Source organism: Chrysochloris asiatica, unplaced genomic scaffold (assembly GCF_000296735.1).
Source record: "Chrysochloris asiatica unplaced genomic scaffold, ChrAsi1.0 scaffold00177, whole genome shotgun sequence".
Lineage (NCBI taxonomy): Eukaryota > Metazoa > Chordata > Mammalia > Afrosoricida > Chrysochloridae > Chrysochloris > Chrysochloris asiatica.
Genome location: NW_006408695.1, coordinates 7027279 through 7049091, shown reverse-complemented (window position 1 = coordinate 7049091; position 21813 = coordinate 7027279). Strand labels below are relative to the sequence as shown.

General features: G+C 40.0%; 1 protein-coding gene across 2 annotated transcripts in view; it reads right to left on the bottom strand.

The window, feature by feature from the left end:
- MASP1 (mannan-binding lectin serine peptidase 1 (C4/C2 activating component of Ra-reactive factor)) overlaps positions 1 to 21813 on the bottom strand; it is a 108913-nt gene that overhangs the window by 46591 nt on the left and 40509 nt on the right. For both annotated transcript variants that reach the window (XM_006871889.1, XM_006871890.1), the window contains exons 3-8: positions 13457 to 13634; positions 10541 to 10672; positions 6000 to 6196; positions 3373 to 3520; positions 2532 to 2650; positions 1173 to 1251 (exon numbers count right to left, since the gene is read on the bottom strand). In XM_006871889.1, coding sequence (XP_006871951.1) covers positions 1173 to 1251; positions 2532 to 2650; positions 3373 to 3520; positions 6000 to 6196; positions 10541 to 10672; positions 13457 to 13634 — 853 coding nt within the window. The remainder of the gene's footprint in view (positions 1 to 1172; positions 1252 to 2531; positions 2651 to 3372; positions 3521 to 5999; positions 6197 to 10540; positions 10673 to 13456; positions 13635 to 21813) is intronic.

Sequence of the window (21813 nt, the reverse complement as noted above, 5' to 3'; positions counted from 1 at the left end):
TATTCCCTGGGCAAATTTGGCAACCTGTCTTCAAAAAAAAAACACAACAACTGAAAAACCCAAACCCACTGCCTTCAAGCCAACTGTGACTCATAGTAAGATCGTATGTAAGGTTTCTGGAACTATAAATCTTTACAGCAGCTAAAAGTGTCATCTTTCTCCTGCAGAAAGGCTGATGGATTCAAACTTATGACCTGCCTTACAGTTAGTAGCCCAACGTGTAACCCATTACACCATCAGCAGTCCTTAACCTGTCTTTGTTGTTGTTGTTAAATGCCATGGAGTTGGTTCTGACTCATAGCAACTGGAGTCCTGGTATGACACTGTAGGATGAGCACTGGACTGCAAGGTCCATTTGAACTGCAAGGTTGGCTGTTCAAACTTACCAGCTACTCCATGGAAACCCTATACTGAGTTGCTACGAGTTGGAACTGACTGGATGGCATTTAACAATAGCATAGGGTTTCCAGGTGGCAGCTGCTGAGACTGAACTTCCAACCTTGCGGTTAGCAATCCTGTGTTTATCCTACAGTACCACACTTTTGCTGTTGTTAAGTGCTGTTGAACTGATTCCAACTCATAGCAACCCTGTCCAGGGTTTCCAAAGAGTGGCTGGTGAATTTGAACCACCAACCTTATGGTTCAAATCCACCTTGTGGTCCAGTGCTTTAACCCACAGTGCCACACCAGGGCTCCATGCCACACTTTTTGTTGTTTTTAGGCATAGGTAAAATTAGTAATTCTGAAGTAAGCTGTGGGCCACAAGAAGTTTTGTTTGGAATCCTAATGTTTTATTACTGAAAGGGGTTTTAGGAGCTATTTTGGTATGACCCTTCATGCATCTGTTGCAGTCCTGTCCCTGAAATTTGGGACACATCATTAACTCTGTGAAAGAAAAAGGATGCTTTCTGCTCCTGTAAAGATTTACAGCCTCAGAAACCCTATACAGAGTCATGATTAGTTGTAACTGACTCACTGGCACATAACAACAACAGCAATATGGGAAAGCTAGGGAACACTGTGCTGGGGCTACAAAAACTTCTGGTGCCCATCCAGAGTGGGCATCTTAGGGTGGTCTGGTCAAGTTCTCATCCTTGCTTGGTTTCTGGTCAGATCCCACTATTACAGATCAACTCATTATCCTTTATAATTAACCTATTTTATGTTCTTACGTTTACAGGTGGGAATGTTGCTACTCCACAACCCATCCTTCAGACACTCGATCTGGAATGTGTCCATCTCCGCATTGTCCTAGGAAAAAACATGAAGACGTTGTGAGAAGAAGGAAATGGATATGGGGTCAGGCAGTTGTTTCCCAGCTCAAACTGTAAAACTAGCTGTCCTTAACTAGGTTTGTCCAACCCTGGGCCTTTAAGCTGAAGCTTGAAGATAAGAGAAAAATAGATGCTGAATTCGCCTTCACCTCTCACACTCTAAAGAGAGGGAGCTGCTCTGTACAAGAATTGGACAATTGTTTCTGGAGGAAAACCTGAACTCTTTCATTTTTCAGAGCAGTTGAGGGAGAATCAGTATCACCTAAAGCACCTGTTAAAACAAACCCTCAGATGTCTGATTAAGCAGGTTTGGTGTGAGGTTCAAGGATTTGCATTTCTGGCAAGTTCCTAATGACACAGACACTGTGATCTAAGGATTTCACTTTGAAAACCGTTACTTAGAGCAGAGAGGTCCTCTAGCTTTTCTATCTTACCATTGGACTCACCAGGGGAACACAAAAGAAAAACCAATAACCGGTTACCAGCCCCAGAGATTTTGCTTTAATTGATCTGCGATGAGACATGAGAGATTTTCATTTTTATTTTAAAGTTAACCAAGTAATTCCTAGGAGAACCACTGTTTTAGAGACGGGAGACTGAGAGTGAGCAGTCATCTTTCAACCATTTCCTTTAGGATATGAGGTGATTTCAAAAAGTTCGTGGAACAATTGCATTATCTTTTAATTGTTTATGAACTTTTTGAAGCACCCTGTACATGAAGATTGTTGAAATGTAAAATATTTGGTTACATATATATTTACCATAATTAAAACAAACATCAACAAAAATCTTTACTTCCTTTTCCCAGTTTCCATTAAATAAGGAAATGAACTTTGCTGAGGTTGTTAGATCTAATTGTAGGGCTGTCTTGGTTCTGACTTTTATCAGCCTATGAGTTAATGTGCTGGACTGCAATGTTGGTTTAAGCTGCAAGGTCGGTGGTTCAAGCTCACCAGCCACTCCTCGGAAACCCTATAAGGGTCACTATGAGTTGGAGCCAACTTGATGACACTTAACAACAACAATAAATCCTCTAATAAAAGATCTCTCTCACTTTCAAAAGTGAGAGAGAGCGTTTGAGACACATGCTCTCAATTTTCAGAAGACTTGAATTTCAGAAGCATTTTAGTGATTTATGGGGAAAGCGATGTAATACTATGCCGGGACTATAATGATTTTGGAACCCCATCTTCCTTGTGAAGTTATGGAGAATTCCTCTGGGTGGGTCTACCCAACCCTAGAATCAGGACCCTGTACCTTTTGCACTTTGTAGCCGGTGTCACAGCTGATGAGCACTTGGTCTTTGAAGAAATACTGGGATTGCAAAGGCTCAATTTTCCCATGGACAGGAGGCTGTAACTGTGGGCACTCGTTCCCTGGTGGGGAACAAATGAAGGGAAAGCAGCTGAGAAGACAGAAAAAGTCTCACAGGGAGAGGATCAGCCCCTGTAGAATGAGTTCTGCTGGAGGTGGAAACCCCACAGAACTGGGGTTGGGAAACCTGGACCTTCTAGGCCCTTACAGAAGCTACAGTACTCTGCAGCTTTAAGCAAGACACCATCCAGCTCAGGACCCTCCTTTCCGTATTTTTTAAAACGAGGAGTTGGCTAGATCATTAAATTAAAACTCAGAATTGAAAAAATATTAAATGTCATTGAAGCTAATCCTTGTCTCATGCTTCCTATACAGTATTCTCTAGGCTAGACACCTATAGACATACATTTGCTCAATATCTCCCATACCTTCCATATATAGACTCCTCAAATTTAATGAACTACATTTTAATATTCAATTAAAATTTGTCTCCTTGTAATTTTTACTAGTGGAGCATAGTCTTACTTCTTGGGCCACTCAGAATGATCCTGATCATTCTTTCTGTTCAATACCATTGTTCAAAGTGTTAGCAAGACTCTGTGATTGTATACCTCAGTTGTCTCTTCACCTTATGTGACAGGGCTGTCAGGCCCTGACACTTTCCCCAGACAAATGATTGTTTGTGGATATCTTCTTCTGTCCTTTCCCCAGAACTGGGCACTATGTGCAATAATGTTGAAACACCAGGGTGGCTGAGTGTGACCTGGGTAATGAGAGGCTGTACCTGTTGCCCTGTATGAGATCCTCCAGCCCCGGTTCTCGCCTGAGTTATCACTGTGGAACAGGATCTGAACATTGTGGTTCTGAGTATTGATGGGTTCTGGTGCTTTCTCTCCACAGAAGGGTCCCAGCATTTTAGGGCCAACTTTAATCTATAAGGAAGGAGATAGAGAAATAATTATCACTTCAGAATGGCCAAGGGGGCCACTAAAGGACTTCATTGCGCTCCATATGTAAAGGCAAGGTTTAAGAGCAGAAAGGAAACTAGTGTGCTTGAATCCAAGGGAATATGACAGAGCGTGTGGCGGCATAAGATTGAAATGACAGGTAAGGCACACATTGTTTTGAGGAATTTAGATTTAACTCCAAGTGCAATCTTCATGTAACCTAAGTTTTATAAAGATGAACCTGAATGCTATGGGGGCAACAGATTACGTAGGTCAATAGTGGAACCAAGAATATCAATTCAGAGTTGACTAGGACAGAAAGCATGGTGGTTTGGATTAGGATGGAGGCAGTGGAGATGGAGAGAAGGGAATAGGTGTTACTAGCTGATCCACATTTATCAACTCCAGGGTTCTCCTCATGCTTTTCACCTTGTTTCTGTCCATCTACTAGGGTATCCTTAACCCTCATTTCAGTGGCTTCCACAATCTTGGGTGGTATGTTTGTTTTGTCATCTTTACATTGAAGAGGGAAAAACATAAAGTAAAAAGTAAAGGTTAAGGCCTGGGTAAGACTCACAGGTACTGGGATATAATGTGTATAGAAAGAATTCTAAATTGGTCCAATAGCCTCATTTCTGTAGTTACTTTTTTTTTTTTGCAGTTAATTTTTGATTATGCTAGTTACACAGCAAAAGAAAATGTGCAGATGTAATTAAAATTATGAACCCATTGATTCATATTATCTGGATGGGCGTAATTGAATCAAATGAGCTTTAAAATCAGATTTTACCCCAGCTGGTAGCAGAAAAGGACAGATTTGTAACATGAGAGGGATTTGCTGGAGGCAGGTTCTCCATTGCTGAGATGAAGGGAGTCCTGAGCTAGGACCTGTTAACCATAACTGGAAAGAAGACAGGGACTTCAATCCGATAACCACAGACATTGATGCTGCTGATAACGTTAATGACTTTGGAAGTGGACTCATTTATAGTCTTCAGAAAAGAGTCCAGTGTGGCCAACGCTTTGATTTTAGCCTTGTGAGACCCCCAAGCAGAAAAGCCAGTTGAACCCATTGGGACTTCTGGCCTACAGAACTGTGAGCTAATAAATGGCTATTGTTACCCAGCAACAGAAACTAATGCTCTGTGTTGTCTGGTAGCTCATGTGGAATCAAGCTGCCTTTTAGCTTCTTTGTTCAAGTACCCAAGTTAAGTTTCCTTTCATAGACTCTCAGCCTTTTCTACCTCTCCTATCTGAGTCCTCTTTGACATTTGCCGCTGCTGACTCTCCTTTGACAGCCTCATTTTGACCCATTTGTTTCCCCTCATCTGCCTTGTTTGTGGACACCTTTTCCTCTGAATCTGCCATGCTCTTCCATCTTTGTTTTCTTTCTCTAGGAAGTCCCACTCAATTCCATGGTTTAAACCATCTACAGTGGTGCTGTAGAATAAGAACTCGACCACAAGGTCAGTTTGAACCACAAGGTCTGCAGTTCAAACCCACCAGTTGCTCCTTGGAAACTCTATACAGAGTCACTCTGAGTCAGAAATAACTTGACGGCATTTAACAACAACAGCAATTTATACACTTGGTGGTGCTTATCTTTGTCTCTCACTCAGCATCTCTCCTGAGATCAGATCCTAATCTTCAAATGCATTCTCCACTTGGATGTTTTGGTCAATCACTCCCCAAGAATTGCTGATCTTATTTCTCACATATTGTTGTTGTTAACTGCTGTCAATTTGGTTCCAATACTTAGCAACCCTGTATAGGATTTCCAAGGAGTGGATGGTGGGTTTGAATTGTTGACTTTGAGGTTGGCAGTTCAGTGCTTATCCTATAGTGTCATTTCAGGACATATCTTAAAAATAACTCCCACCACATATCTCAAAAATAACTCCCTAGCCCAGCTCAAATTAATGCTTCCTTCACATTTGAATGTACACCACTGGAATTAACCACAATTTAAGTCATTATTGATCTGTGGACACCTTTACTACTTTATTTGCCTTTGACATAGCCTCCTTCCCTGAAGCAGGACTACATTTTAGGGCCCAGGGCAAAAGGAGAACATAGCATCTGTTTTTTGGTTTTTGTTTTTAATTATTCTGAATTTTAAGATAGCAGCAGCAAATCTTTAAGCCAAGCATGAGCTCATCTCAGCATAGAGTCCTGTGTAACTTGCACACATTGAATGCCCATGAAGGTGATCCTGTAGCAGATTTGACCCTGAAATTCTATTGCTTAAACCACCTTGGTGGTCATATGTCCAGTTTTGGACCCAAGAAGATTTCCAGACTGGGTCTTATTCAGTTGGTGGATAGTATTTTAAATAGTGAATTTTCTTGAAATTAGCTACTTGGCCTCCTACCTTGGGAGAAAGTAAAGGGCCCAGAAGGTCAATTTGCTCAAGTCAGTCAAGGTTTTCCAGCTTTGCTGGGATAAGTGTCCATTTCAGTCTTACCTTGATATAGTCATAGGGGCAGGACACCTCAGGATGGTCTTCAATGTCGAAAATGTCCTCAAATTGCAGGCTGACCATGAAACCCTCCTCTAGCTCAATCTTGTAGAAACATTCAGAGCTCTTGGGGTAAGGGTTGGGGAAGTCGGGGCTGGTGATCACGCCAGTCCTCTGGGTAAAGATGTTGTCACTGCACTCCACTGTGGGAAACATACCACAGCAAAATGGCACACCACAACCACACCACAGCTACCCCTTTCTTATCTGCTACTATATTTGTTTTCCCCAATGGTCCCAGAAGGCAGCAGGGAAAAATCATTATCTTATTTTACAGATAAGAAAATGGAAGTTTAGTGTGGGGAAGTGATTTATCAGAGGTCATGCACCCTGTCATTTTCAGTGATGAAACTCTGAAACTCAGGTTTTCAAGTTCTCTACCCAAGGCTCTTTTTACCCTGTGTGATGACTCTTCTCAGGAGATTCTCTGGTACTGGTAGGTGTGGCGTTGTGACAAAAGGGAGCTCAGAGATGGGAGGGTTTTGAGACAAAATGGTAGGGAGACCATATGGACTTCTTTTGTTCTGCTCTTTCATCAAAGATTTTCACTCAGGTTCAAATACTGTTCGAAGTCTTCCTTGGTCTGTCATCTAACAGGCTCTCTGCACCTATAGCTATCCTCATTCTTTAACATCTGACTTTGCTTTATGTTTTTTTCATAGTGCTGACCACTCCTTGACATTATGAAGGCTCTGTGAGCTCAGAGATTATGCTTGCTTCCCCACTGAATTTATTATTACCAAGGACGCAGTGTCCTCAGATTCTGGCCATTGCAGAAGTTCTTTCTTTGCATGAACCTGTGCCCTTGAGCCACCCAGTCCTACATCTCAGATGTCAAGCTCTTCTGAAACTTCACCTATTCACTTGGCGATAAGTCCATAACATGGAAACGTGCCTAGTTTAAATATGCTCAGCTGAGTTTTAGAGTAAATTTTGAATTCAGGTGTCTTGAATTGTGATCTGTTTTATATTCTACCCATTCAAATAGAGGCAATATCACCCTCAAGGGAATTAAAATTTCCTGAGGGGAGAATCTTACTCTTTTTGTACATAATACAAATATATGCATGCAAACAAAGATAGTGTGTCTCTGTGGCATTAAAACTTCATGGAGGTGTTGTTAGATGCCATCAAGTTGGTTCTGACTCATAACAATCTTATGTACAGCAAAGTGAAACATTGCCTTGTCTGGCGCCATCCTCACAATCATTGTTCAGCTTGAGTCTATTGCTCTTGCCATTACAATCTATCTCGTTAGGGGTATTCTTTTTTGCTGACCCTCCACTTTGCCTATCATGCCATCCTTCTCTAGGGACCCATCCCTTTTGATAAAGTACCCGACGTATGAGAGACAAAATCTTGCCATCCTTACTTCTAAGGATCATTCTGGCTGTACTTCCTCCATAAAGATTTGTTTGTTCTTTTAGCAGTCCATGGTATTTTTAATATTCTTTTTCAACACCATAACTCAAGTGCATCAATTCTTCTGCAGTCTTATTTATTGTCCAGCCTTCACATGCATATGAAGCTTTGAAGTACATTTGCCCAATGCAATATGTCATTTGATTTCTTGACTGCTGCTTCCATGAGTATTGATAGTGGATCCAAGAAATATGACGTCTTTGACAACTTCAATCTTTTCTCCATTTATGTGGATGTTGTTTATTGGTCCAGTGGTGAAGATTTTCATTTTCTTTACATTGAAGTACAGCCCATACTGAAGGCTGTGGTCTTTGATCTTTATCAGTAAGTATTTTAAGTCCTCTTTGCTTTCAGAAAACAAAGTTTTATCATCTTCGTATCGCAGGTTGTTAATGAGTCTTCCTCTAATCCTGATGCCACATTCGTCCTCATATAATCCATGTTCTTTGATGGTTTGTTCAGCATACGTACTGAATAAATATGGTGAAAGAATACAATCCTGGCTCACACCTCTCCTGATTTTAAACCATCAATGTTGCCTTTATCTGTACGAACAACTGCTTTTTGTTCTATGTACAGGCTTCTCATGAGCACAATTAAGTGTTCCAGAATACCCATTCTCCTCTTATCCATAACTTGTCATGATCTACACAGTTGAAAACCTTTGCATAGTCAATAAAGCACAGATAAACATCTTTTTAGTATTCTCTGCTTTCAACCAAGATCCTTCTGATGTCAGCAATGATAATTCTTGGTCCATGTCCTTATCTGAATCCGACTTGAACTTCTGGCAGTTCCCTGTTAATATGCTGTTGCAGCCAATTTTGAATTATTTTTAGCAGACTTTTACTTGCAGGTGATATTAATAATATTGTTCAATGTTTTCCATATTCCATTGGGTCACCTCTGTTTGAAGTGGGCACAAATATGAATGTCTTCCAACTAATTGGTCAGGTAGTTGTCTTCCAAATTTCTTAGCATGATGAGTGAGTGCCTCCAGTGCTGCATCAGTTTGTTGAAGGATTTCAATTTGTAGTCCATCAATTCCTGGAGCCTTGTATTTTGCCAATGCCTTAGTGCACCTTGGGACTTCTTCAGTCTGTACCATTGACTCTTGATCATATATTATCTCTTGAAATAGTTGAACATCATCCATTTCCTTTTGGTACTGTGCATGTATGTTCCTTCCATTTTCTTTTGATATTTTCTGCATCATTCAATATTTTCCCTAAAAAATCATTCAAGATTGCAAGTTGGGTTTTTAATTTTTTTTCTTCAGTTCTTTCAGTTTGGGAAATACTGAGCATGGTTTTCCCTTTTGGTTTCCTGACTTCTCAAGTTTCCCTTTAAATTTTTCTGCTCAACTCTTTTACTTCCTCAGTTCTTCAAATTGTTTTATGGATGGAGATAAAAGAAAAATAACATTTTAAAAGGCTTGTGGTTGAGGTAAAAATGGAAACAGAAAGTTTGAGAGAACTTGCTCCACCCTGTGAGCCTTGTTGGTAAGTGCCATGAGGTCAGCTCTGATTCATAGTGATTCTATACACTATAGAATGAACTGTTGCCTGGTTTTGTACCATCATCACAGTTTTAGCTGTTTGAACCCATTGTTGCAATCACTGGAGGTTCTTCCTCTTCCTTTGCAGACTGTCTACTTTACCAAGCATGATGTTCTTCTCCAGGGACCAACTGGTCCTTCTTAATAATATAGCCAAAGTAAGTGGGATGAAGTCTTGCCATCCTTGCTTCTAAGCAGCATTTTGACTGTATTTCTTCCAAGACAGACACCTTCACTCTTCTGGCAGTCCATTATATAGTCAATGTTTTTTGCCAACATTATAATTCAAATGTATCAGTTCTTCTTTGGTCTTCCTTATTTATTGTCTGTTTTTTGCATGCACATAAGGCGTTTGAAAAACCATAGCTTGAGTAGAGTTCATCTTCATTATCAAACTGACATCTTTGACTTTTAACACTTTCAAGTGATATTTTGCAGCAGATTTTCCCTATGCAATACGTTGTTCTTAGTCTCACAATATACTCAGTACATAGCAGATGAGCAATTAATATTTATTGAATGAAAATAATATAAAATGTAATCCCCTTAAAAATACATGTGTTGGTCTGTTATTTTTGCTTCATAGGGTTTAATTGAATAGTAAGTAGCAGTTTGTGAAACAAGAAAAAAAAAGAAGTTCTTGTCTCCAGTCTTGCCCTCCTTTAAGGATCCCTCATGCAACTTCCAAGTGATCTTCCTAAAACATGGGTCATTACCTTTGAGTCACACTAAAGCAATGGCAATTCCAAATATTACACATTCTATTATGCCTCTGAATGTCTATGGAACTGCTTTCTGTCCCTACAATGCCTTCCTTGTCCTTCTCCATTCACCTCCTTTAAGGTTGTCACTTCTGAGAAACATTTACCAACTTCCCCAGGCAAACTTTCTCCTTGTGCTGTGTGTATACTTTTCTTTGTTATAGCATTGACAACATTTCAATATTTGCTTATTTAGATATTACCCACCACCCAGTTTGGAGCATTTAAGTACCTTCCACTTATCCATTCCTGATTCCATTTTAGTGACTGGAACATAGTAGGTATGTTGACGAAAGAATGAAATGAGAGAGAGAAAGAGTGGGAATTTGTCTTCTTTCTTTGGGGCTGAGATAATATCTGTATAAGGGGAATTTAAGGAGTCCACGGATGACAAGAGAAAAAGGAACTATTGGCTCAGGGAGAGAGAATTGAGGAACCCAGATTTTCCTTTAACAACCTATATATTAGAAGAGACAGTGACATAGAACAGAAATGCTTCCCAGGGACAAAGATGGGTTACTCGGACAGAGCTTCTCTCATGCTATCCTTTGACAAGCTAAGTCCAGGGCCTAAGCAAGGTGGGCATCCAGGTAGTATCTCAGGCGTATCTGTATGAATTCCATTTTAATTTTTGGAATGAAATAATTTTCATAATTATCATATCTATTCTTTCTTTTGCACCTTCTTTAATCTGTTTTGGAAGATGTGCACATAGGGTAATATACAGAATCATCCATAGATCCTACCTCGACAGGTCCTGTTGTCTGTGTGCAGGAGGTAGCCAAATCGGCAGGAGCAGTAGAAGCCTCCGATGTAGTTATGACAGTAGTGGTCACAGGACAGTTCCTCATCCTCTCGTTCTGTGCACTCATCCACATCTGCAGGACAAGTAGAGCCTCTTAGTCACACACACATGTCTTATGGTGATGAAAACAGATAACACTTACTGGTATTGACTATGGGTCAGCCACTGTGTTGGAGGTACATAAATTCTCTCATTTCATCTCCACATAAGTCTGCATTACCTCTATTTTACAAGTGAGGAAACCAGGATTCACAAAGGTTAGGTAATTTACCCAAGGTCACAGATAGTCAGGTTTGAACCCAAGCATCTTAATTTTGGTGCCATTACTAACAAACATAATAACAGCTATGCACTTGCAGGTACTGTCACTATACCCATTCTATAAATGATGCAACTGAGATTTGGGGGCATTAAATAACTTACTCAAAGTCACACAGACATATAATAAGTCCCAGAGCTAGGATTCAAATCCAGGTGTGCTCACTCTAGAGCCTGTGTTCTGAACTACTATCCAATGCTACCTCTACCTTTCTAAGTCTCTAATGTATGCCAGTCATGTTCTAGGCATTGGAAAGACAAAGATAAAAAATATATCTTCTCAACCCAATTAAAAAAAAGAGTGAAAAATCTGAACATGTATTTCTCAAAAGAAGATAAACAAATAGCTAATAAGTGCATGACAATATGCTCAGCATCACTAATGATCAGGGAAATGCAAATTAAAATTATGATGAGGTGTCATTGCATACTCACCAGAATGGTTAAAATTTTTTTAAAAATTGATAACATCAAATGTTGTAGAACAACAAAAACTCTCAAGCACTGAAGGTGGAGTGATGCAAATGGTCCAATTTCCTATAAAATTAAACACTTGCGTATACCTAGCCTAGACCAAGCACTTCAGTTTCATTACATCATGAATCAGTTCCACATGACCTTAAATATATTAGGAATCCAACAGAAACAAAAATATATGTTCACAAAAAAGACTCATACAAAGAGGCTTATAACAGTGTTTTTCAAGATAACCAAAAAATGGAAAGAGCACAAGTATCTATCAATGGGAGAATGAATGAACAAATTGGAGTATATTAATACCGTGGAAAAACTGTTCTGCTAGGAAAAGGAGTGAACTGCTAGTACATACAGGGACACAGATAAGTCTAAAAGAAATACACTGAGTAAAAGAAATTCTAACCCCAAAATATATTCACTGTGTGTTCATTTGTATGAAGCTAGAAGAGAGAGGTACAATAAACGTATAATGGGAAAACATAAGAACACTGGTTTCCTCTCAGGATGATTGACTAGGAGAGCACATACAGGAACTTTCTGCACTGATGGCAAAATTCAATGTCTCGTTAAGGGTTTGGTGAACAAATATTGACCTGTAGCTAACGCTATGCATGCTGATGTATTTAGAAGGAAGTGTACAGATGCCTGCAATTTATTTTAAAATGCATCCAGAAAAGACAGATTGGTGGGTGGGTAGATGGATAAAGGGACAGATACAGAATAAATCAAATGCAATAAAAATAAATGGTAGAATCTTTGTGGTGAGTGTTCAGGCGTCCACTGTAAGATCTTCTGATATTGTTGTATGGTTGGCACTTTTCATACTGTTGGGGAAAAAGGAGATAGTTCCTGCCCTTGAGGAATTCATAGGAGACTAAGGACACTGAGGAATCATCACCAACCTTTGCATTTCATTTTCCAATTTGTAAGAATGATTTCACATTTGACCTTCCAACAGTCCAGTGAGGAAGGTAGAATCTATGAGATTGCTCTTACTTATAGAGACATGAATCACATCTCAGACCAGGTAAGTGACTGGTCCAAGGTCACACAACAAGTCACATCAGAATCCCTAATCTAGGATTCTCTTCCCAGCCCTGCATTTCCTTAACAATAGCATGATGCTACTCAGGTGTAAATCCATCACAAGTTAGATATACATGGGGGAGGAGGGGGTAAGGGAGAAGGCTGTCCCTCTGTTGGGGAGGGAGAAACTACTTCCAAGTAAAGGCCAGAACCTCAAAGTAGTGGCATACTTTGATCCTGATCTTGAAGGATATGTAGAACTAAATCATGACTTGATAAGAGTGCAAAAGGAAATTTGAGACATAGAAAATAGAATCTTCAAGGAGAGGTGGTTGGAGAGTTTTGATCAGATGTGGGGAGTAAAGAATATTTTAGTCTGGCTAGAAAGCAGTGGTATTGATGTTTGTAAAGCTGGGTTGTTGTTAAATGCTGTCATGTTGGTTCCAACTCTTAGCGACCCTGTATAGGGTTTCCAAAGAGTAGTCGGTGGGTTTGAATCATGAACCTTTCAGTTAGCAGTACGGTGCTTATACTACAGCACCACACCAGAGCCCTGTGAAGAGGGGTTGTTGTCAAGTGGCACTGAGTCAGTTCAGACTCATAGCGACCCTGTATAGGGTTTCCAAGGAGGGGCTGGTGGATTTGAACTGCTATCTTGCTGTTCAAAACAACCTGGCAGTCAAGTGCTTATCCTGCAGTGCCACACCAGTAAAGAGGGGTAGAAACTGCTGAATTGGCAAAAAGACTTTGGCCAGATTGTTGAGTGCTAGGTGAAGAAACATGGAGCTTGGAACTGGAATGGTGGGGTGAGGTGGGGAGACAAAGGGATGTGAGTGGAAGAGGAAAGATAAAGACTCTCATAGGCAGCAACCTCCTCCTCTCAGGAGGAAGAAAGAAATGAGGAGGAGGTATTAAAAGTAGGAAGAGGAAGGTAAGATAAAAGGAAGGAAGGAAAAAGGAAGAGAAGGAGAGAAGAGTAAGAAAGTTTCAATATTTGGAGAGAGAGAGAGGGATGAGTCACCCAGTGTTAACTTACCCACAGCCATGTAGTGAGCATCAAAGCCTGTGAATCGTTCCTCATTGGAGAAATCTGACCGGAAAGTGATGGACATGAAGGATCCAGGGGAGAGGACTGGTTCTTGGCCAGGGGTCTGCTCTGTGTCTGTGGTCTCCCTGCCACAGAAGGTCACCAAAACCTGGTCTTCAGTTTCTACCTTTGGAGTCAAAGGGAAAGGGAACAAGATGAGCAGCTTCCCAATGGTGCTTCTCTGTTGGTTCCCAAGAGGAAAAAGGTTGGTGGCTACTGATGAGTAGAACAGGCAGCCTGAGAAACCCCAGGGAAAGGTACTAGGACTTCTGGGATTTGAAAGACACATTTCAGGTGAGGTGAATGTAGCCCTCTGTCACAGTTCTACTTATTTTGTTTAGCCTGACATGTACCATTCCTGTTGATAACCGATGTTTTATTTATTGAAATAATTCAATGTTAAAATTAAAAAGAAGTTACATAGCTTCATAGATAGGTTCCATATGTAATAGCAACTTATTCCATTTTCAAAGGCAAGCAGCTATATTCCCATTATCAGTCTTTCACTGAGCTTCCAGTGGTGATGAGAGAGGAGTTAGACATATTCCTGTTCAATGGGGGCAGTCAAGTTGAGGAAGACAGAGACAGAGTATCAAAGAGTGATAAAAGCTTTCACTCACTGTGAATGCACCCTAAAGATCTCCATTAGAATGGACATTGCAGGAAGGCAGACCTTTGCTTTAAGTATGTGTCTTTAGTGCCTGTAACAGGGCCTGATACATAGTTGTTGTTAAGTGCCGTTGAGTCATTCCTGACTCATAGCAACCCTATATAGGGTTTCTGAGGAGTAGCTGGTGGATTTGAAACACTGATTTTGTGGTTAGAAGTTGAATGCTTATCTTATAGTGCCACCTTAGGACCCCATAGTATACCCAATAAGCATTTATCAAGAACTAAAAGTGTAAGACATTTTGAGAACAAAGAGGAGTCTGGGAGTCTGTAGGGAGTGTCAAACACATACCTGAAAGGGTAGATTGAAACTAGATGATAGTTGATCTTGAATGTCATAATGCATGACAAGAAGTGATTTTAATTCTGCAGGTAAAGGGAAGATATTGAAAACTTTGAAACCGGGAGGTCATGTGACCAGTACTGTATTTAATAAGTAGCCTAAGCAGCACTGAGAAATTGTGCATGTGTGTGTATGTGTGTGTTGAGATGCAAGAAAAATTGCCTAGTTGCTAAAATAATTCCTGGCTTTGGAAGAGTCAGAGGCCTTGTGTGAATACAGAGACCCAAATAAAGATCCTAAACTGGTCTATGTGGGTTGGGTTTGGGAAACATATTCGGGTAACTGGTTGAATTATTTATTTGACTATGAATACCTGACATACCCAGTACTCTATCATCTTACAACTAAGCCAATTCCTTTAGGTTTTTGTTTGTGTCTGCAACCTCTGGACAGCAACTTTCATCAAGATGAATGGAAAAGCTCCTACTAAGAATAATTTCTGCTGCCTTTCCAAGTTATTAAAGTAGAATTCTCAAAGGCTGCTTTTATCTAGTAGCGTCTAATGAATTCATTGTTTTGTTCATTAGCTTAGTATGTCAAACGTAAGTCGACATTTGACACTTCTGTTCTGAAACTAATGGTTTATTTATTTAAAATAAATAGGAGTTTGAAAGAAAAACATTTTGCCCTGGCAACAACACACAAGGACAATTAATCACTAACTTAGGGAATTAAAGTGTAAACAGAAGATGAGATCATGGCTTTGCTACTTACTCCTTTTTGCTGCGGCTACCAGCTGAACTCACACAACCCTTATTACCGTACAATGTGCCTTTCTGCACATAACTGAAATGTTACTCCTTTGAACATCCCAGGTGGTATGTTATTTTTGTCAACTGAGTTTTAAGATAGCTGAAGGTTTACCTACTAGCAATTAATAATAATAATAATAATAAGACAAAACATTTTAGATGTAATACTTTTCCAAAATATTTTATAAAAATTACTTTCATTTTCTTCTTTATTTTTATTTTATTATTTTAGAAATTCCTGGTTTCTTAAGTGAAACATACTACCCTTTCTTGGTGATCCGGAGACATCATTTAAAGTGGTAACCATCATGATACTATATTAAATTGCAAATTCCAGGATATTGGCTTGTTTTATTGCGTGTTTTGCATTGAACGTCCCCAGACTGTATGCCTTAGGAATTCTTATGTCTTCTTTATGGAGTGTTTTATTTTATGTCTTTTTATCAGTCCATGAGTTTCATTTTTGTTTGTTTATTTTCAATATGTGGTTGGTTATGTGCCATGAAGTCAGTTCCGACTCATAGTGACCCTGTATAGGGTTTCTGAGGCTGTAAATCTTTACAGGAGCAGAAAGCCTCATCTTTCTCCCATGAAACAGCTGGTAGTTTCGAATTGCTGACCTGAAGGTTTGCAACCTGAGGGATAGAAACCAGTTAAACGTCTCTTGTTAGAGTTTATAAAAGTAAGACTAAATTTGGATGAAGATCCCAGGGAAGCATTCTTCAATGAGGAGTTACACAAACTGTAGTGCATTATCTTTGTGACCTTTGTTTGAGAGAAACATAGAGTATGGACATCGTCCTTGGAAGACTTGGGTCCTATTCCTGACTTTACTATAAACTGCTTACTGTTGTTGTTAGGTGCAGTTGAGACTGTCCTATAGCAACCCTCTGCACAACAGATGGAAACAGTCTTTTTCTATCCTAACAATCACTACCATGCCTAAGCCCATTGTTGCTGCCACCGTGCCAATTCATTTCGTTGGGTCTCTTCTCGTTCGGTAATTTACTTCTCCAATTTACCAAGCATGGTGTCCTTCTCCAGATAATATGTCTGAAGTCTGAAAGATGACGTCTGACCATGTTGGCATCTAAGGAGCATTCTGGCTGTACTTGTTCCTATACAGATCTGTTTGTTCTTTTGGCAGTCCATAGTACTTTTAATAGTCTCCTCCAACATCATAACTCATAGGCATCAGTTCTTCTATGGTCTTCCTTATTCACTGTCCAACTTTCAAATGCATATGAGGCTGTATAGTGGCACTCTGTCTAACTTTCAGTTACCCACTTGCAACATGAGGATTTGAGCTAGCTGAGCTTTAGGTTCCCTTCTAATTCTAATGGCAAACAAGTCATCATAATCATACATTAAATAAAGCAACCATAAGATGGTGAACAGCAGTTTAGCAGACACAGATTACTGCCTGGTGATGAACTTGAACTTTTTTGTGGTCTATAAGAATGTAATACAAGGAGTTCTGGTAGTGTAGTGGTTACGAATCGGGCTGCGAACCGCAAGGTCAGCAGTTTGAAACTACCAGCCGCTCTTCGGGATAAAGATGAGGCTTGCTGCTCCCGTAAAGATTTACAGCCTTGGAAACCCTGTACAGAGTCGCTATGGGTCAGAACTGACTTGACGGCACTAAACAACAACAATAATGTAATACAGAATCAATTATGAATTCATAGTCATGCTTTTAGCATTAAGACTTCCAGCCACAGCAACTTCCTTCCTGTAACTTCTCCAGGGCCTCTTATGTTCCATAGTACCTATAGTTTGGATACTTTCATGTAGAATTAACCAGAGATAAATTGGATTGAGGTAAAGACTTCCTGAGAGTCTATGATAAAGAATCTCCTTTCTTGTAACTTCTGGGATTAAGAACTTTTTCATGATAGCAGTTAATGTGTCACCACCTGCAGAGCCACACTATTCCAGAAACCAGGTAAGTATGCCCCAGAGGAGACCCATGGGAAAATCTGAGCCATACACACTTTAAAAGTAGGAAAGAAAAATCTAGTAGGCTGGAGCTCTGGGAATTCAGCCTGCAGCCCAGAATAGAATCTTGGATTGTGAGAGAGATATTTAAGAGTTATTTTAATTTCTCTTCTAGAAAAAAATTGAGGTCCAGAGAGAGGAGGTGATTTGCACATGGGCATAAAGATAACCATGAGCCTCCTCTGATACCACTTTTGCTTTTATAACTATTCTAACCCTGGGGAAAGGAACCCACCATAGACACTTGGCCAAGTAATTTTTGCTAGTTTAAGGACATCTTGAAACCTTATCTTATGTGACTAGACTGTCTTCCAGAAAGGGTGTAGCTCAGTGACAACTCCAGCCAAAACCTAAACAGAGGGGTTATTGGCCTTGGTTAATATTTGAAGCCCCTGCTGCGGATTGTCAAGTTTACAAAGATCGTTTATTTCTGAATACAGTGAATGATTAAATTCTGAATTCTGTTGGGCTCTTCCATTTCTGGGGTTATTATGCCAACAGCAATAAGGGAAAGATTTTTTTAGATGTATACATGAGATTCATAATGATAGAGATTCATGTAGCTGGAGATCACAGGCTTTTAAATTTTCTTTTTCTTATTGTAGGCAACCATGCTCCTTTAGGCTATTGTTATTTAAGGCACCAACATGTGAATGCATGCCCTCATTTTTTTTTTTATTCCAACTTATTTCACCAAGTATTTATACATGGATTTATAGCTGGATTATAGTGTGTGGGATGTCAAGAATTACTTATGCGTTGCATGAGCTAAATAAACAAGTCCCCTGCCTCGGGAAACAGAAATTTAGAAGGGGAATTAGAAAAGTATTCAAATGTGTCAGAGTATTGTCAGGGTGTGTAATTGTGATGAAAGACAGGCAGCCACAGGGATTTAAAGAAGGGAAAGACAACATCCCACTGAAGGAAATCAGAAAACATTTATCAGAAGAGTTGAGGACTCAAAGGAGAGTAGGATTTAGGTAAGTGGAGAACATGGGTAGAGGATGGGAGATTAGGTTGTAGGGAGATATCTAAGCAGAAAAAATAGCCAAGACCTCTCTGGAGTCCCAGGTTGGAGGTTCAAATCTACCTAGATGCTCCTCAGAAGAAAGGCCTGGTGCTCTACTTCTAAAAAAGCAGTCAGTGAGAACTCTATGGAGCACAGTTCTACTCTGACACACCTGAGGTCACTATGAGTGAGAGCAGACTAGACATTTAGGGTCTCATCATCTCCCTCAGTTATGCAGTAGAGGCTCTATTTAGGACCCCCGGCTGAAAGGAGAGAGCTAAGGTGAGAAATCGGAGTCTTTGCTGTCCATGCATTTTCTGACTCAGCAGAAACAGCACAAACCTGCTGACAAAATCACAGTAGGGCAGCAGGAAATTGGTCATATTTCTGAGGGAGGACAGCTACAACTACTTCCTACTTGCCCATAGGGTTATCACATCAGAGTTGCTACCAGTGCATTGACAGTCAATAGCTGTTAACTGGCTCCTCAGAGCAAAGCATGGAGAAGGAAGATTTTTTTTTTCTCTCTCATTTTATGGATGTGGAAAACAAAGTCCAGATAATATAAATGAATTAGGCAAGGTCATTATGCCAGAAAATGGTGGATTCAGGTTCATAGTTGCAGCATCCTGATTCATTAGCCATGACGCAAACCAATGGTTTTATTATCAGTGTCCTTAAATTACATCCTAGAGGTCCTCTGAAATTTTCTTTGGGCTCTTGAAGGACTTTTAATATTTAATTTAGGCAGACATTCAGAGATTGTTGGTTTAATTAATCTGGCAAATAACTTCACCCAAATCTCCTTTGTGGTGTAGTTTCAGGTTAGAGTTTGGCAAAAGATGAATGTGTGTGGTGTGGAAGGCAGCAGTCATTACTCTTTGAAGGTTATTTTGTGGTCAGATACTGAGATGGCAAGATACAGCTGGAGCCAACAGGTTCTAACTTGTCCTTCACTCTACATCCTAACTACCCAGACCTACAACCAGATGTTTGGAAGCAGTCTCACAGAGGTAGAAGATTCCCAGATGCACAAGTTCTCACAGACCTCTCCTTGAGCTCCCACACCATGGACCCACTTGTGCTATTAGGTGGACTTGACTTCTCAGATTCCCTTGCAGGCTCCAACATTTCCACTCATGTCAGGACTTCAGGACAACTGACTAGTGTAGAGAACTTTTCTCTGATCCTCCAGCTTTCCTTCCTGACCTCCATTCCTCCAACTCTATGCACTCTATGTGCTCTATGCATTCTATGCACACATGGGGTCACCATGAGTAGGAATTAATTCAATGGAATCTAGAAAATAAGTGCTCGTAAGCATCTCATAATACTCACAGTGGGGGTCTACTTTCCTGACCTAACCCTGTTTGATAACAATTAGTGTTACCAGAAATAAGATGCTGCAGTAACACAACACTAGAACATGTGGCCTTGGTTTTAGAACCGAGTGGCAAGAAGAGACTAGAAAAGTGGAAAAAAAACTACCAGGAGAGTCTTGAAAAAAGAAAACTTGAGTAATATGGTGGTGAACAAATTGGCACAATTTTTTCTGTGGTAATTTAGGAGGTAGAAAATATACATAACAATAAACTTGTGGACTGGCTAAAGAAATTCTGAACAGAATGCTGAAAATGTTGGTGTGTTAATAGCTATATACAATGTACTTCAAGAAGTGAGTGTTCACAGTGTGCAAACAAAATTTAAAGAAAATATAGAAGGTTTGGAACTCACTGGGCTGGAAAATAAGACTATTTCTCATTTTTTTTGCCAGCCTCTACACTAGCAAACAAATTTCAAATTTAAAAATGGCTTTCAGGTATAGATTAAAGATGTGACTGTAAGACCCTTTGATCTTAGAAAAATCCAAGGCAGGTCTAGTACTCCCTATCAGCTACACGAAAGAATCCTGGCACTCTGATATCCTCCAAAGGAGAGAGGCCCATTTTGAAAAGAACTGTGGGTGTATTTTTGTCTAATGAAATGCACCATAATCGGATAGACTGTTGTTATATTGTTATGTGCCCTTGCGTTGGTTCTAACTTAGTGACTGTATGCATAATAGAATGAAACTGCCCAGTCCTGCGCCCATCTCACAATCCTCGTTACGTTTGAGCCCAGTGCTTCTGTCACTGTGACAATCCATCTTGTTGGGGATCTTCCTCTTTTTCGCTGACCCTTCACTTTACCAAGAATTCTGATAATTAAGAGACTCCAAAAAAGTTTTTAAAGATGTACTAGCTTGGATTAAGCATGAGTGAGACTATTCAAAATGGAGGAGAGCCCCAGATTGCTATGCATACCGAAAAAGTTATTCAGCCACAAACATGGACCATTTCTTACAGAAAAGGAAGAATTCCTATGATGGTAGAGCCAAGAAATCAGAGGTAAAGCCAAGATTAGAGAGCAGAAATAACAGCTGAAGAGAGTTATAGACTGGGACCCACTCCCAGGGAGCAGAACTGGGTTCTAGTCAAGGGACACACGTACTTCTTGGAGTAGGAAACCTGTGTGACTGGATTTCAGAATTACTATGGAGCTGTAACTATTTGATGCTTCCTCCTCCTCCCAATTTTCATTGGTGTTCTATTGTGCTCATCTTGTTCTTATATCATCAAGGCAAGACTATATTGAGCATGTGTCAGGTTGATAACTTTTTGTTGTTGTTCAGAGGTCTGTTGATCAACAGAAACAATATTTGATATCTTATCTGCCTCTGATCATGTTTAGATTATGGCATAAGACTTCAAGCCTGATGGCATTAGACTGTTGGGAGAGGGATAAATGTATTTTGCACATGGAATAGAAATGAATTATTTGAGGCAGAAGGTGCACTGTGGTAGACTGTTTGCAAAATACTCTCAATATTCCCTTCTATTAATGTACACAGACCCTTTTTCAATAAAGCTTTGCTGCTCATGGACTATCCTTCTGGCTTACTATGGCAAGATCTGTAATATTCCAAAGTATGTGTCACTTCCAAGTATGGCATCAAGGCACCTTGTACACTGTTCTATCACAGATTACTGCCCTGAGGCTACCATGTGAAGAAGCCCAGCTAGGCTTAGTGGAGAATTAATGAGATGAATTGTTCCAATTCAGTGAGGCTAACTAGACCTTTCAGCTTCAGTTAAGCCACTAGTAGTCACATAAACCAACAAAGCCATATATCATAGCAAAATGTGCAAAAACCTGGAGTTAGAAAACCAAAAGGGAAGAACATGTTCAGCATTTCTCAAGTCAAGGAAACTGAAGAAAAAATTCAAGTCTGGATTTGCAATATTGAAGGATTCTATGGGCAACCAGAGAGTCCTGGTGTGGCACTGTGGGTTAATGTGACAGGCTGCAAGGCCAGCAGTTCAAGCTCACCGGTTGCTTCTTGGAAATTCTATATAGGGTCGCTATGGGTCAGAACTAACTCGATGACACTTAACAACAACAATAACATGGGAAAACAGAGTCCTGGTGTGGGATAAAGCACAAGACCATAAAATCCATTTTAACCACGAGGTTGGCAGTTCAAACTCACCAGTCT